This window comes from Budorcas taxicolor, chromosome 2, assembly GCF_023091745.1.
Source record: "Budorcas taxicolor isolate Tak-1 chromosome 2, Takin1.1, whole genome shotgun sequence".
Classification (NCBI taxonomy): Eukaryota; Metazoa; Chordata; class Mammalia; order Artiodactyla; family Bovidae; genus Budorcas; species Budorcas taxicolor.
The window spans coordinates 4794840-4810234 of NC_068911.1; the positions used below are offsets into that span (position 1 = coordinate 4794840).

The 15395-nt window shown below is 49.2% G+C and overlaps 1 protein-coding gene across 2 annotated transcripts in view; it reads left to right on the forward strand.

Moving 5' to 3' along the window:
* CYTH3 (cytohesin 3) overlaps positions 1-15395 on the forward strand; it is a 68948-nt gene that overhangs the window by 43852 nt on the left and 9701 nt on the right. For both annotated transcript variants that reach the window (XM_052635810.1, XM_052635811.1), the window contains exons 2-5: positions 8722-8804; positions 10305-10369; positions 10762-10828; positions 13457-13575. In XM_052635810.1, the coding sequence (XP_052491770.1) occupies positions 8722-8804; positions 10305-10369; positions 10762-10828; positions 13457-13575 (334 nt within the window). The remainder of the gene's footprint in view (positions 1-8721; positions 8805-10304; positions 10370-10761; positions 10829-13456; positions 13576-15395) is intronic.

The following is a 15395-nucleotide window of genomic DNA, read 5'->3' on the forward strand; positions in this document are numbered from 1 at the left end:
TTTTGGGTTCACTCTGTTCATCCACTCATCACTGGGTGGGCCTTAGGCCGTCTCCGCTTCTGCCCTCTTGGGAGTGCTGGAGCTGTGGACAGCCATGCGCCAGTGTCTGTGTGGACACGCGTTCAGTTCTCCCGGGTGAGCACCTGTGGGGGCACTTGCTGGATCCCACGCAGGCTCAGTGTCGAACCTTTTGAGGAGCTGCCGGACTGTTTGCCAGAGTGGCTGCACTTCACTGCCTTTTAAAATGAACTTCTTTTCTGTTTTATTTTCTCCTTTGGGTTTTAAACTGTTACTTTAAGGTGAATGCTTCTCTCTTCATCTTCAGCGTAATTCCTAAAGAAGCATTTTAGCTTGTGAGTTTCTAAGGACTGGTTTAGCTGGAGCGGATAAGTATTGACACATAGTTGTTTATCATCATTCTCAGAATGTTCTCATTTTGAGAAAATGCTATCTTATGGTGTCTTCTTTGACCAAGGAATTATTTACAGTTGTGTTCCTTAACTTCCCGTCTGTTTAATGGGGTTTTCTAGTGACTTTGTTGCTGATTTCTAACATAATTGCTGTGTGCCGGGGGAACGGGGAACGTGGTCTCTACGGCAGCATTGTTGCAGTGAGTGCCACCTGAGATGCGTGAAGCCCGGGTGAGTGTCTGGAGCAAGAAAAGAAAATATCATAGGGAATCAGGTGCTTCTCACAGCCCTGGAATGGCTGGAGGACGGGAGTCTGGCCAGGTCTCCAGAGTTGAGTCATGGATGGAGACCCTCGTAGGCGGCCCCTGGAACCATGGAGGTCCCCCGGGGGTCGGCCCACAAGCCTGGATCCGGAAGCTCTCTGCTGCAGCCCCACCTCGATTCCTAGCAGCCCCTGGAGAAGGAGCGCGAGGAGGCTGTAGCCGGAGACCCTCCGCTTCCGCATCCTCACTGGCCGGCCGGGAAGCCTTCTTTCACACGGGAGGACCCCTGCTTCTCCTTGCTCTGTGGACTCCTGGGCGGTGCGTCCCACGCGGAGAGCCTGCTTCGTCCTCAGAAGTCTAAACGTGAGAGAGTCCAGGGGTGTAATTTTGACCTTTCAGTGGAGCAGAGCCAGCTCATTGCTTCCGCCACTCTGGTCCTGTGACAGTTCGCGCGACTTTTGCTGAGGGACAGCGTGCAGTCAGTTTGCATAAACATCCTCTTGCGAGACCGCACACCGCCCAGCTCCAGGGGTGTGACTGAACCTCTGTCTCCAGTCGTTGTAAGATGCGTCATCATTTTATGTTCCATTAAGGAAGAATCTGTCAAACTAGACTTAATGATTTCTTCTCCCTTAGGCTTTTTAAAATTTATACCAATTGAAAGGGTTCTTTGAACTTCTTGAAGTGTTTAATTTTTTTTAATAGCCTTTACTAATTATTTACTAATTATTTTATTAGTAGTAGATTAGGTTATTTACTAATAACCTTTACTATCATGCATACATAGAGTAAAATAGAACCCAAATAAGTTGGTTGAGGTGGTTCTAAAACGTACTCACATCGGAGCCGCCCTCCACGCAGAGTAGGTGTTCGGGAACACAGCGGCGGCGTCCTCTGCTGCTCAAGGCACGGCTGACCCGACCCTTCTTGAATGGCTCCTCCTGTGCTGTCTCGGGGAGTTCTCCAGTTCTGCAGGTTATCGTGCTGAGACTTGGTGGACCTTACCAGAGGGGACCCATGCACGTTCCAAAGCAGCAGCCAGCCTCCTGTCTCTTCATCAGATGGCTCTTACGTCGTGTTCTTCGCAGACCCATCAAGGACTGGCACGTCCGCAGCGCCCCCGGCGGTGGGAGGCTCACTCCCAGACGTGAAGGCAGTGACCCGTGTGTGTCACATTGGATTTCATAGATGCGAAGATGTGCCTCTTAAAACTGACGAAGCGGAGGATGCCTATTAGTTCAGCTTGTTAATTAGTCAAATCTATAGCTCTTTCTTTCGCCTTTAGGAAGAGTCCATTTTTACAAGTACACCTGTCAGTTTTTGCTGTGTATGTTTTGAACCTGTCGTGTTAGATGAGTGGATTTCAGACTTGTTAATTTGGGGATTAATGTAACAGCGTCAGTATCTGGTGACTTTTATCTCTTTTTTGCCTGCGTTCGCGTCGCAGGACCAACGTTCCTTTGGTCTATCACTCCCTACCCTTCTGCCTTCAATTGTCATGTGTTCTTACGTTTTGAATAAGCCTCTTGTATCTAAATGGTAGAGATGAACTTATTTGCAAAGAAGAAATAGAGTCACAGATGTAGAAAACAAACTTAACGGTTACCAAGGTGCAGGAAGGTGGAGGTGGGATGAGCTTCGAGATTGGCATTGCCGTATATACCCTAGAGTATATAAAACAGATAACTAGTGAGAACCTGCCGTAGAGCACAGGGAACTCTGCTCTGTGGTGGCCTAAAGGGGAAGGAATCTGAAAAAGAGGGGATCTGTGTCTTCGCACAGCTCATTCACTTTGCTGTACAGCAGAAACCAGTACAGCGTTGTAAAGCGACTTTACTCCAATGGAAATTAATTTTAAAAGGAAAAAAAAAAACCAGGCCTGTTTGTCCCTAATTATACTCAACAGGCTACATAGCACAGAGGTGTCCTGTTTTGTAAAAATCAAACAAACAAAAAAATGAGTCCACCATCAAGTCAGTTAAGAATCTTCTTAGGGACTTCCCTGGTGGTCCCGTGGTTAAGAATCCGCCTGCCAATGCAGGAGACACAGGTTCCCTCCCTGGTCCGGGAAGATCCCACCTGCCACAGGCAAGTAAGCCGGTGCGCAAACCCCAACGAGAGGCCCTTGCAGTGAGAAGCCTGCTCACTGCAACTAGAGAAAGTCCTCACGCAGCAACAAAGACCCAGCGCAGCCAAAAATAATAAGTACATTTTTAAAATGTGCAGAATAAAGAACCCTCTTAGTTCAATACAGTTAGTTTTCCTGGTGCTTCTTCTCTGGTTACAGATTTCATGGCATCTCTAACATGTTAACTTGCACCATGACGTCCTCAGAGCGGTGATGTATGACATTGGATTATGGAGCAAATCCATGTTTGTGGATTTAAATTTCAAAAATTTTACTCTTCACGTTTATAGCAGCATTGTTGACAACAGCCAAAATATAGAAACAGCCCAAACATCCATCAGTAGATGAATGGATGAGCAAAACGGTGGCTTCCGCTGACCGGGCCCCTGATGTGGCTGACATACTGCTGGCCCCGCTAGCCACGTGGACTCCTCCGTCACCACACGAGGGGGAGCCAGTCCTTAGGGTGACCAGACCCGGAGGTCCAGCTGCCGCCGGCCGCAGTGTCCCTCGGTGCAGCCGCACCTTCAGGGCAGCCGGCCCCTCCTGCTTTAACTGTCTGTCGCGTTTTTATAGTGCTCCAGGGAGGTGTTATTTGCTTGGGTTAAACCACACTCCGCTGTAGAGTCTCAGAGTTCCACCTCGTGAATTAACGGGACCAGAGGCCCAACTCTCGCTTTCCCAGCATTCTTAGTGCTGCAGCATTGACCAAAACTCTGAAAAATACCGTATCATAACAGAAAAGTTAGTATTGATCAGTAGCCGAGGTGACAGTAAGGTTTAGGTGACATCAGTTTCCATTAGGGCTAGGTTCCGAAAACACACAGTTGTGAGGCATCTGCATGTGCTTGCGTAACTCTGTCTTATCACCTATTATCAAATTTAAATTTATTAAATTATCAGTTTGATGTTGAGTGGCTAAAACAGTGAGGGTTTCTGGCTGTAGCTCACATCTGTGGCGCATTATCATCTTCTAGGAGAGCTACTGATTAACCTTATAGAGGGCTGTGTGTGTGTAAGATTTGTAAGGCAGTCATTAGATGACTATAGCAATAAACCAAATCGCAGCTTCTTGGTGGATTGGAAGCTGTTAGCTAAATAGGTTATTAATATAATTTGAAAATTAGGACATACTTGGAGATACCATCTGCTTCTGCTTTGATCAGCATATATAATAATCTCCCTTTTCCAATGATTCTGATTTGCAAAAAATTTCCAAATCTTGACATCACTGAAATGGACATTATATTTGATGGGATCTGAGGTCTTATTAAACATCATAAAGTGGTGATTTAATCACTAAGTCGTGTCTGACGCTTGCGACCCCGTGAACTGTAGCCTGGCAGGCTCCTCTGTCCCTGGGGTTTCCCAGGCAAGAAGTACTGGAATGGTTGCCATTCCCTTCTCCAGGGGATCTTCCCCACCCAGGGATTGAACCTGTGTTGTCTCCTGCATTGCAGGCGGATTCTTTACCTACTGAGCCACTCTTATTAATAAGCGATTTTTGCGTGCTTTGTGTTTGTGGTTTATTTCAGTTTTTAATTGGTATTTCTTCTTGGATATTAGATACTTTTAATTTATCAGACTCTACTATCAAATAATATCACACCACTTCACATCCAGCGTAGGAAGCTCCTAACTGTAGTTGCATTTCTCGCCTTCCAGCCTTTGTGCTCATGTGTTATCAACCTAACACACGTTTTTATTATTTTTGCCTTAAACAGTAGCTGTAAATGTTTTTAAGAGATTCATATCATGTGCGGAAGAGGTTTACTCCCATAGTTGGCCTTTACAGTATTTTCCATTCTTCCATGTAGATGCAGATTTTCTTCTGGTGTCTGTCCAGCCCCCACCCCCCCCATCCCATCGGAAGGACATTTAAACAGTTCTTAGTGACTCAGCAGTAGAGAGTCCACCTGCAGTGCAGAAGATTGCCTGGGGTGCAAGGGATGCAGGTTCAGTCCCTGTCAGGAGGATACTCTGGAGGAGGAGATGGCAGCCCACTCCAGTATTCGTGCCTGGGAAAGCCCCTGGGGAGAGGAGCCTGGCGGGCTACAGTCCATGAAGTCGCGAAGACTTGGACAGGACTGAGCAACTACACCACCACATCGCGCAGGTCAACTCGTGACAAATTCCTTAAGGTTTTAATGTCTGAAGACGGCTCTGTCTCACCTTCGTGTTGAAAGCTCCTTGGCAGGGCGCGAAGCTGTGTCCGTTGTTGCTGTTGTTTCCGACAGGAGGCTAAGTCTATCCCTGTTACTCCGTCTGGGCTGAAAGCAGAAGCTCTCACTTTAGTCCTTTAATTAAATCACATGTCCCGAACCCCAGACACCGCCCTCCCCCCACGAGCCTCCATTTGTGGGAAGGTAGTGACTTCTCAAGAAAGGCGGGGGCCTGGCCTGAATTACACAAATTGCTCCTGATACTTAATCTGAAACCTCACTGGCAGCACCTCTGTACTAAAACGGGGAATTTCTCACGACCTTTCCACGCTGCTTTTCCCCCGTGAAAACATTTGTATTTGTAGAAACTACACCTGCTGGTCGTGGCTAAGGGAACTGGCCTGAAGGGACATGAAGAATAACCCCGTGTCTCTGCCTCCCCATCTCTGTGTTGAGACTTGAGCAAGACCCTTATTGCTGGAAAATCAGGAAGACTGTGATCATGATTGGAGCGTTCAGCTACAGTGAATTGCAAAGAATTCTTACCAGCAAGTTCCAGTTAACTTGCTTTTTTAAAAAAAGAGCTTTTATTGAGATTGGAAGGAAATGTCTCATTGCATGCCCTTTTGTATATGTTCAGAGAACATGTGCCTGTGTGTAACCATATCCATGTATAACTTTTTCATTGAGGAAAAAGTTTCATGAAGAAAAAAAAAAACTAGCTTCTTAGGAGAAAAATCAGCTGTAGACTTTCATTTTACCTAACGAAGTCAAAGTGAGAAAATGTGGATGATAAGCAAGCCAAACCCAATTTTTGTCTTCACTGGGAGAAGGCTGCCTAGTTGTGGGAGAGGTGGTGATAATTAAGAACACTTTCTTTGAACATGGCTTATCTCCCCATTTTTTTCCCATGGCACTTGCACGTGATAACCTGTGCATGAGCAGAGTCTGTGACCGCAAAGTTCTTTCGAACGCCAAGAGATACTGATAGACTCTCTCTGACTACCCGCAGAACGTTGGTATCCACCGCGCATTTTGGCTGGTGATGGAAATAATAGGATAGCGAGGTATTTCAGTGACAGCTTGAAGAGATTGGCCCCGAGTATTTCATTGTCTGCTTCTATTCTTTCTATTTACTAATTCTTTCAAGTGTGCCAGGGAACATCCCATTATTTCTCATTAATACTTTAGCCAAACACCCTGAAAAGGTGCCATTTGTACTTGAAACCTTTTTTTTTTAACTTATGAAAAATTCTAAACCCTTAAAGTATAAAATAGATAATGCATACCCATATATCAATCCAATAGATTTAACAGTTGTTACCATTTTGCTTAATTACTTTTTGGCTGAATTATTTCTAAGTATGGATGTAATAACATCACAGCTCGTCAATTCTACAGTGTGAATAAGGACATTTTTTAACATAGTCACAATGTCATTATCCCCCCTTACAGAATCTTTCTTTTAGAGGTACAAATTCTGGTCAGAGTAACTGTAAAGTAAATGGTTATTACTTTAACTCTTTCGGGCCTTAATCGTATAGGACAAGATGGGCATTACTGAGAGAAGGTCAAGGAAATCCATTGATGATCATGGTTAGAAGCTTCAGGATCTTGAGTTGAATCACCCCGTGTTTAGATTCTCTTAGGATGTACCTTCATTCTGTTATCGGCCAGCCTTACTTACCAGGGTTGGAGGGGAGAAGCTGGAGGTGGGTTTTTTTAAACCAAAAAGTCTATTGATGATTGAACTAGAGTGCCACCCTTTCAGACTCTTGTCCTCGCATATCTGCCCAGGTGAACTCAGCAGAACAGGTGTGTGTTTTTCATTACGAGGTCCCCTTTGGGAGCCCAGTCTGTGCCCTGTAGGTATCTTTATTCTTTCATAACAGGATAGTGTCACCCAGCTGGTTTGTTACTTTCAGATTTCCTTCTTAATTTCATTAAGATGCTTGCTGGTAAGAGTAATTCCTTGGAGAGTTCAAGGATTGGCACATCTTTCCTGTCTTGGTTTGGGGAGCATCATTCTCTGCTGGTTCTTATTTTTTCTCTTGATCTGGATACTCCCCCACCCCTACCCCCCATGCATAAATAAGAAGCTTCTGGAAGCCACTAGCAGCAGCTTTAGGATGAAGCTGACACTTTGGACACCAGGATGGAAAGACTGTGTCCATGGTGACACTCGTGAGCTCCTGGGCCCACGTGTAACATACTCTGGGACCTTGTGGGTCTTTAGGTTTATCCTGCTTGGAGCTTGAGCACCTGGGACATGTATATTCATGTATTTTATCAAATACAGAACATTTTAGCCATTACTTCTTCAAATATTCTTTCTCTATCAGGGAAGATCATTAGATGTCTCTTGGCCTGTTTCCCTAATTATAAAATTAGGATAAGAATGGCTGCTCTCAAAGTTACTTGGTGTGGAGGGAGGGTGTGGGGTGTGCGATACAATTTCCTACCCTGAATTTATAAATACATTCTTTCTTTATAAGAAATTATGTGAACTTAAGCCTTTATTCTACTTGGAACTGATAAAAAATATGACGATAATCAGGATTCAGTTTCATTTTCTCACCTGGAGATAACTGACACAGCACATGTCGCGCACAGGAGTCCGCCCTGTCTCTCTGAGCTGCAGCGTCCGCTCTGTGCTGAATCAGTTTCTGTGAGTCTGGTGTATCTCTGGCTACTGTCTTCCAGTGCATCGGTCCAGTTGTCTACCCTGTGCCATGATCCCGTTATCTTACTTGAAGATGCTCTGTGTGTTCTTTTGCTCTTGGCTCAGATTCTTAATCTCTTGTTTCTTTAAACAAATTAATGAAATAGAAATTAAACATACAGTAGAGGGTTATTAAAATCAAAGGCTGTTTCTCTGAAAAGCTTTATGAAATAAGTCAATTATAGCATAAAATGAAGAGAATATAGACGTAAGAATGGAAAATACTACAGGGGTCAATCATTAATACCAGGATATTATGAAGAACTCTGTCAAATAAATATCCGCGCGCCAGCCAGCCTTCACCCACCGTGTTGATGCTTCCTAATATCCTTCTTCCCTGTAGCTCAAATGGTAAAGAATCTGCCTGCAGTGCAGGAGATCTGGGTTCAATCCCTGGGTTGGAAAGATCCTCTGGAGAAGGGAATGGCAGTCCACTGCAGTATTCTTGCCTGGAGAATCCCATGGACAGAGGAGCCTAGCAGGTTACAGTCTGTGCGATCGCAGAGTTGGACGTGACTGAGCTACTCTCACACAGACACGGACACACCCACACCCACACAGACCCACACACAGATACACACCCTCACAGACACACACAGACGTACTTTCTGCCACACCGGCCTGCTCGGAGGGAGGCGGCATCGGGAGTGTGGCGCGCTGCTGGCGCCCTGCTGCACACACGTGTCGCTCCTGAGGGCGCCACAGCCGGTGTCTGTCTGCTGCCGTTACCTTCTCTTCGTTCAGCGTGAGCTTCGTCGGTGTGAAAGCCTGGGCTCAGCCCTTGGTGATGGTGCGAGGTTCTGTTTCATAACTATGCCACAGTTTATTTTCTTAGTGGTGACTCAGATTGTCTTTCTATCAAAACAGGGCTGCTACGTGTGTCCTACATGTGGTCTGCAAGCGAGGGTTCCTTGGTTCCTTTGAATAAATAACCTGGGCACAGAATTGCTGGCTTGCATGTATGCCCATCTTCAACCTTAGTGGATGTCTACAGATGGTTCTCCAGAGTTAATTCGATTTTTTTTTTTAATTTCAGTGCCTGAAGACCTGTCACTAGAAGAAAGAGAAGAACTTCTAGACATCCGTCGAAGGAAAAAGGAACTGATTGATGACATCGAGGTAAACCAAAAAAAAAGCCTTTTCATTTTTGCTCTTGGGTAAAATTGTAAATCGAGTAGCTTCATGAAAATGTGAAAAAGTGGATATCTAGTGTGTGCATATTTGAACCACACGGGGAGGCAGGGAGTGGGAGTTACCCAGGCTGGTGGAACAGAACTGGTACTCACCGGGCAGACAGACTCTGGGGTGGAGGAGAAGGCCTGACTGGAGTCTAGAGCGGGTGACTCCTGACGCCGGCGTCACAGAGGGCATCACACGTACTGCCCTCGGAAATTGTAGGATGAGCCCCTGTCTCGACCAGTGTCCCCAGCACCTAGGACGCTGCCTAGCATGTTATTGGCACTCAGGGATCTTTTGAATAAAGGGCTAAACCTATATCGAGTTCTGGCCGTGCACCCAGCACCTACCAGCTGGTGGGAGTAGAATGACGGATAAACGCAGACACACGGGCGTTGCGCCTTCTGCCCTTGTGTGCTCAGAGGGTGGAGCGGAGGGCTCCCATGGGAGGTGCAGGGGAGCCAGCCACAGTCTCCGAGTTGGTACATTCATAATACTTGTAGAAACCGATCGGACATGCGGCTGCTCTCTGAGCAGCTTCCTAACCACTGGCGAGCCCAAGTCCACTCCGCCTGCCCGGCCACTGCCCGTGGGACCGAGCCATGTCCAGACAGCAGCTCCTTTCTAGGTGCTCACGGTTGGAGTCTGGAGTTTCTTGGCACCTAAGAATCATAGGGGCTTGATAAAAATTTCCTTGTAGTTGAGAGAGAGTTTGTGAAACTTTTTCTTCTATGGTTACCTGTCATTCTTGGAAAAATCAGGTAACCCAGAATATGTGCTTTGGTTGAAAGTATATTTCAAGGCTAACATTCCAGCGTGGATGTTAGTGATCACAGTGCCCCCGGAGCCTCGTGTGGTTCTCACAACCTCACTTCTGAGCTGAGGCCACCAAGGCCCAGGAGCTCAGAGCCGGCTCAGTGGGGAGGACCTGTCCCTCCATGAGGCCTGGGTTTGCCCGAGGCCACAGGCAAGAACCTTGACGCCTCCTGGGCTCTGTCCACGGTGTCGCGTCTCACCCAGGGTGACAGGATCATCCGGAGACGGTGGCTGGGGGCCTGGTACTGACCTGTGTGTGTCTGGCCCAGGCCATCCTGAGACCTGGGTGCCAGCGCTGGCAGGTGTGCGTGTGGTGGGACCTGTTGCTTCCTTTTGCTGTTGGTATCCTTTTACCTCTGTGATCTTACACACATACACTCTAGACTCTGCCTGCTGGGCCCCCCCGCTCTCCTTCTGATGGGAGGTGGACAGGCGGTCATTTTGTTTGCTCCTGAGTCGGGGTGCCTCTGACTGGGAGGTGCTCTGTGTCAAGAAGAGGTCCTGGTTTCTCTACACTTGTGTTGGCCCAACGCACCCGAGGGCGGCTCGAACCTGGGGGCCTGAAAGGTCTCCGGGAGGTGGAGGCCCCTCTGTCAGCCCCACAGCGCGCGCTCTCTGTCTCAATAGAGGCTGAAGTATGAAATCGCAGAAGTGATGACGGAGATTGACAACCTCACGTCGGTGGAGGAGAGGTGAGCGGCGTGGCTGCCCCGTCAGGCCGCCGTGGTGACGGCAGCAGAGGGGGCCGGGCCGGGGACGCCTGTGGGGGGCTGGCCCTTCTCCGCCACCCCTCACTGTCTGGCCTTGCCACTGAGGACGCAGGCACAGCCCCTCAGAAGCACCCTGCCCCGACGTGCCCTCTCTCTAACGGGGAGCTCTGCTTCCGCTTAGCAGTTTGTCACTGTGAAGGGAAGGAGCCTTGTGGCTGCCCTGAGCTGCACCCACCCAGGAGACTGGGGGCCCCTCAGGCAGGGGCGTTGGGGGGCTGTGGCCGTTCCATCCCGAGCTGTCCTGTCAGGACACGAACTCCTCGTGCTCTGTGCAGACGTCCAGTAACAGCTTCTTCATTGTTCCGCACGCACAGCAAAACAACTCAGAGGAACAAGCAGATTGCCATGGGAAGGAAGAAGTTCAACATGGATCCCAAAAAGGTAAGCAGCCGCCACGAGCACGGCTGCCCATGTTATTTACAGATATCCACACCATGAGTCCTTATTCAAGGGTCTCCAAAGGGAGTTTTCTTCAGATATAGCACGTCTGTAGGCGCAGGAGAGTCTCATTTAGCTGGGTGTTCCGGCCGCCGTGAGAGTTTTCCTCTTGCTTCCTGATTCTCTGCTTACAAGGTGTGAGTCAACTCCAGATCGTCAGGGCAACAGTTTTGTGAACTTGGTGATGATCTGATATTTGGGATTTGTAACAAGAGGCTTTTGTGTTTTTTTCCCTTTGGAAGTTGAGTTTACAGAGTAGACGTAATAAGCACTGGAGGGAGATGATCTAACAGGTGGAAGTTTTCAAAACCAGGCCTTAAGTTCTGGGGGCAGCACGGGGGAGGCCGTCCAGTTCGTGGAGAGAGTCAGGTTTTCTCTCATAACAGACAGGTAGGGTAGTATCCCCGCTCGGCCTGAGATGCTCGCTGTCAGGGCCTAGGAATCCGATGAACTCTGCATCACACCTGCAATAACGAGGACTAAGGTTTACTGAGAAGTAACTGTCAGGAGCTGTGCAGAGCACAGCCGAAAAAAAGAGAGAGAGCAAAGAAACCAGAGCTCACAGTAAAATCTGGCAGCCACGGCCCCACCGTGGGCCCACGGCCGCAAGCCCGGGGAGCTTCTGCTGGTCTACATCCTGGACCTTGGGCTCCTCGGAGCCCCGCTCCCTGCAGTGTTGGGGGCACAGAGTCTACCATCTCGCCCATAGCCCGTCGAGCCCTCACGATGAGGACTCCAGCGAGGCCACGGGGGGCGGCCCTGCCCCTGACCCCTTGGCATGGATTTGAGGTCAGACAGCCTCTGCCCAGCCCGCCTCCCCGCCTCACTCCATCCCTCACCCGGGCACCACCCTCGTCCCTGGCATTGTTTTCCAGGAATCTGGGTGAGGACTGTGCTCACCTCTCATCAGAACACTCTGTCCCAGTGTGTCTTCACACTCTGAAAATGGTACCCAGGTGGCTGTACCCACTTAAGCTCCCACCAGAAATATAGGGCAGTTAATTTAGGATTGTCAGACTTACTGTGTTTCTTCAGTAAACTTTTTTTTTTCTTTTGAAGAATGACATGGTACACAGATTTTAAACGTACAGCTTGAAGAATTTTAACAAATGCAAATACGCATGTAACTACAACCCAGACCAAGATGCAGGGCACCTGAGTGTTGCCTTTTTAAAAGCTTACATAGGTGGAATTACAATATACTGAGTCTTCTTACTCCGTGTCACGTCTATAGATTTTATCCGTGCCTGTGTTTGTTCCATCTGGTTCTGTGGCCTTTCATCATGTGAATGTGCTAGAATGTACTTGATGGTTCTCTTACTGGCTGCTGGGTTGTTGCCAGTTTTTAAAAATTCCACATGAGGCTGTTGGGGCCGTTCACGTGTTTAAAAAATTAATAGGCTTTTCAGGTGGATCATGTGAGGGAGCCCTGGCCTTGGGCCTTTAGGCTAAAAGCTAGGCCCTCTCTGCATTTGTAGAAACAATCTCTGGGCAAACAGACGGCAGGATTCCCTCCTCTTTTAAAAGCTTCCTAGTGTGTATGTTGAAACCAGCTCAGCAGCTGTGTCGGAGGTAAACTGTGCTCTCATTGGGGCTTCCTCCGAGCCAGAGCACTGCCAGTGTGGGTCCAGCAGGCGCTCGCAGGGACCGTTGGCTGGTTCCCGCAGGTCTCTCCGTGGCCGCGGATTTGGCTGCCCGAGCTCACTGGCACGGTGACCGAGTACTGTGTTCAGCCACAGGTGGCGGTACATCCATGAAGACAGCTTACCCTGCAGGCTGCCCTCTCGCAGCAGAGGTGGCCTCAGTGCCGAGTGGCCCCCAGGACCCAGGGCGTTTCTCGCAGCGGAGGTGGCCTCAGTGCCGAGTGGCTCCCAGGACCCAGGGCGTTTCACGCAGCGGAGGTGGCCTCAGTGCCGAGTGGCCCCCAGGACCCAGGGCGTTTCTCGCAGCGGAGGTGGCCTCAGTGCCGAGTGGCCCCCAGGACCCAGGGCGTTTCTCGCAGCAGAGGTGGCCGCAGTGTCAGGTGGCTCCCAGGACCCAGGGCGTTTCACTGTGTGCTGGCGGCTGCCAGGGCTCCTGCCATCACGTCTGCATTCACGGCAGGAAGGAGGAGGGAGGAGCCGTGCTGCTCAGGAGTCCCCTTCTATCAAAAAACGAGCAGCTCTCCAGGGTCCTCCTCACAGACTTAATCTGTTTCTTTGACCCGATCTGTTCACAAAGTCGTTTCAAGTTGCAGGGGAGGATGGAGAGGGGGTGCTTGGGACTGGTGTTGGGTCGGCCAGCGGCATATGACGAGCTCCTCTCACACGCAGCACAGACCCTTTTCCTGAGCTGGGGAAGCTCTGTGTCGTGACTCCCTCTGCCTTTATAATGTCTGGTGACTTAGGAGGGCTTATTCCACAGCCTGTCTGTCCTTAGCCTGGTCGCTTTTCTTTGACGGGCGAGATGAGTTCAGTGATGGGAGCACCCCACCGTGCTCTCGTGTCAGTTCGGCTGTGTCCAAACCAGCGAGGCGGTGGCACGTGGTCTCTGGACCTTCCTCAGCGCTGCTTCCGTCATGTTCCTCTCCAGGGAATCCAGTTTCTAATAGAGAATGACCTGCTGCAGAGCTCCCCGGAGGACGTGGCCCAGTTCCTGTATAAAGGGGAAGGCCTGAATAAGACCGTCATCGGGGACTACCTGGGTGAAAGGTGAGCTCAAGGGGAGAGGGCCACCCGCCTGCCCAGGCCGACCCTTGCATTGGGGTCTGTCACGGGGGCTCCGGGGGTGCCTGTGCTCCCCAGGACTGAGCGAGCCCCGCGGAGCCGCATCCTCCCCTGTGTCTTCGTGAGCAGGGGCAGGGGGCAGTCCTGGGGCCAGGTGGGGTCTGCGCTCCTCTGGGGCCCTCTGCTTACCCCGGGGACTGTAGCAGAACCCAGGAGGCCGCTGCTTGCCCCAGAAAGCATCGTGACCTTCTTGGGATGTTTTGCACAGAAGCCTCGGCTCCCTCGGCGGTTGTCTTGCCCCTGTTAGTTGGGGGTATGAGGAAGACTTAATGTTGCAAAAATGGCAACTGCCTACACCTTGATAAACAAATTTAACATACTCCCTAGCAAAATCCAAGCTAATTTCTTTGTAGAAGTTGACAAGCTCATCCTATAATTCATACAGAAATTCAAGGACCCCAGAATAGCCATAGCCATCTTGGAAAAGAAGAACAAAGTTGGAAAAGTTACACTTCCCAATTATAAAACAGACTAAAGCACCACTAACGAAGACAGTCTGGTGTGCTGGTGTAAGAACAGACATATAGGTCATCGAACAGAGTTGAGAATCCAGAAATAGACCCTCACGTAGACCATCAAACGAGATGCCAAGTCTGTTCGGGTGGGGAGATAGTCCTTTCAGAACATGGTGCTGCGACCACTGGATATCCACACGCAGAAAGACGGCACTGGATCTCTCACCAAAGACCTAGATATGAGCACTGAAACTATAAAACCCTAAGAAGAAAACCTCGTGATAGATCTCTCTGGCCTTGGATTAGGCCAGGGTTTCTTAGATATGACAGCAGAAGAGAAAAACAAAATCATTAAATTCCAAAACATCAGTTGCTTCGTAGGACATCATCAAGAAAGGGAGAAGACAGCCCACAGAATAGGAGGAAATATTTGCAGGTCAGAAATCTGATCAGGACTTGTATCCAGTATATAAAAAGAATTCTTATAACTCGGCCATAAAAAGACAGTCTTCGATGGGCAAAGGGTCTGAATAGATATTCATCCAGAGAGGATATACATACCTAGGTGTATGATAGGGGACTTCCCTGCTAGTCCAGTGCAGGGGACGCAGGTTCAGTCCCTCGTTGGGGAACGAAGATCCCACATGCCATGGGGCAACTAAGCTTGTTCGCACGCACCGCAGCAAAGCGCCTGTGCAGCCAGAATAAACAGGCATAGGACAAGGCCATAAGCACAGTGGCCAGTAAGCATATGGTGAGATGCTCAACATCATGAGTCATCAGAGAGATGCAAATCAAACCACAGTGAGGTAGCCGTTCACATCCACTAGGAATGGCTGTCCTTCAAGAAGATCATGAATGTTGGTGAGGATGTGGAGAAACTGGCACCCTCATACAGGGCTGTAAGAAAACAACAATGGTGCAGCCATTTTGGAAAGTCATTGGCAGTTCTTCCAAATAGTGAACTTACCATGTGACCCAGTAACTCTGCTGGTATTCTACTAAACTACTCGGTTTAGTTTTTAAAAGCTAGTTATTAATGGCAGGCATCACTTCCAAACCATCTTCCTCTCTGAGCCCAGGACCTTGCTTTCTGGCTCGTGACCCTGGAGGAGCCGTCTCCCCGCTCTGAGCCTCAGAATCCCGCCTGGGAGGTGGGAACGGGACTAGCGCCTGCTTCGTGGTGGCCCTGAGGTCGAGGCTCTGCACCACGCACCTGGGTGGGTGCCTTAGCGCTCAGCACAGGGGACTCTGAACCTTGGCAGTCGGGCTTATATTTGGGGTCTTACC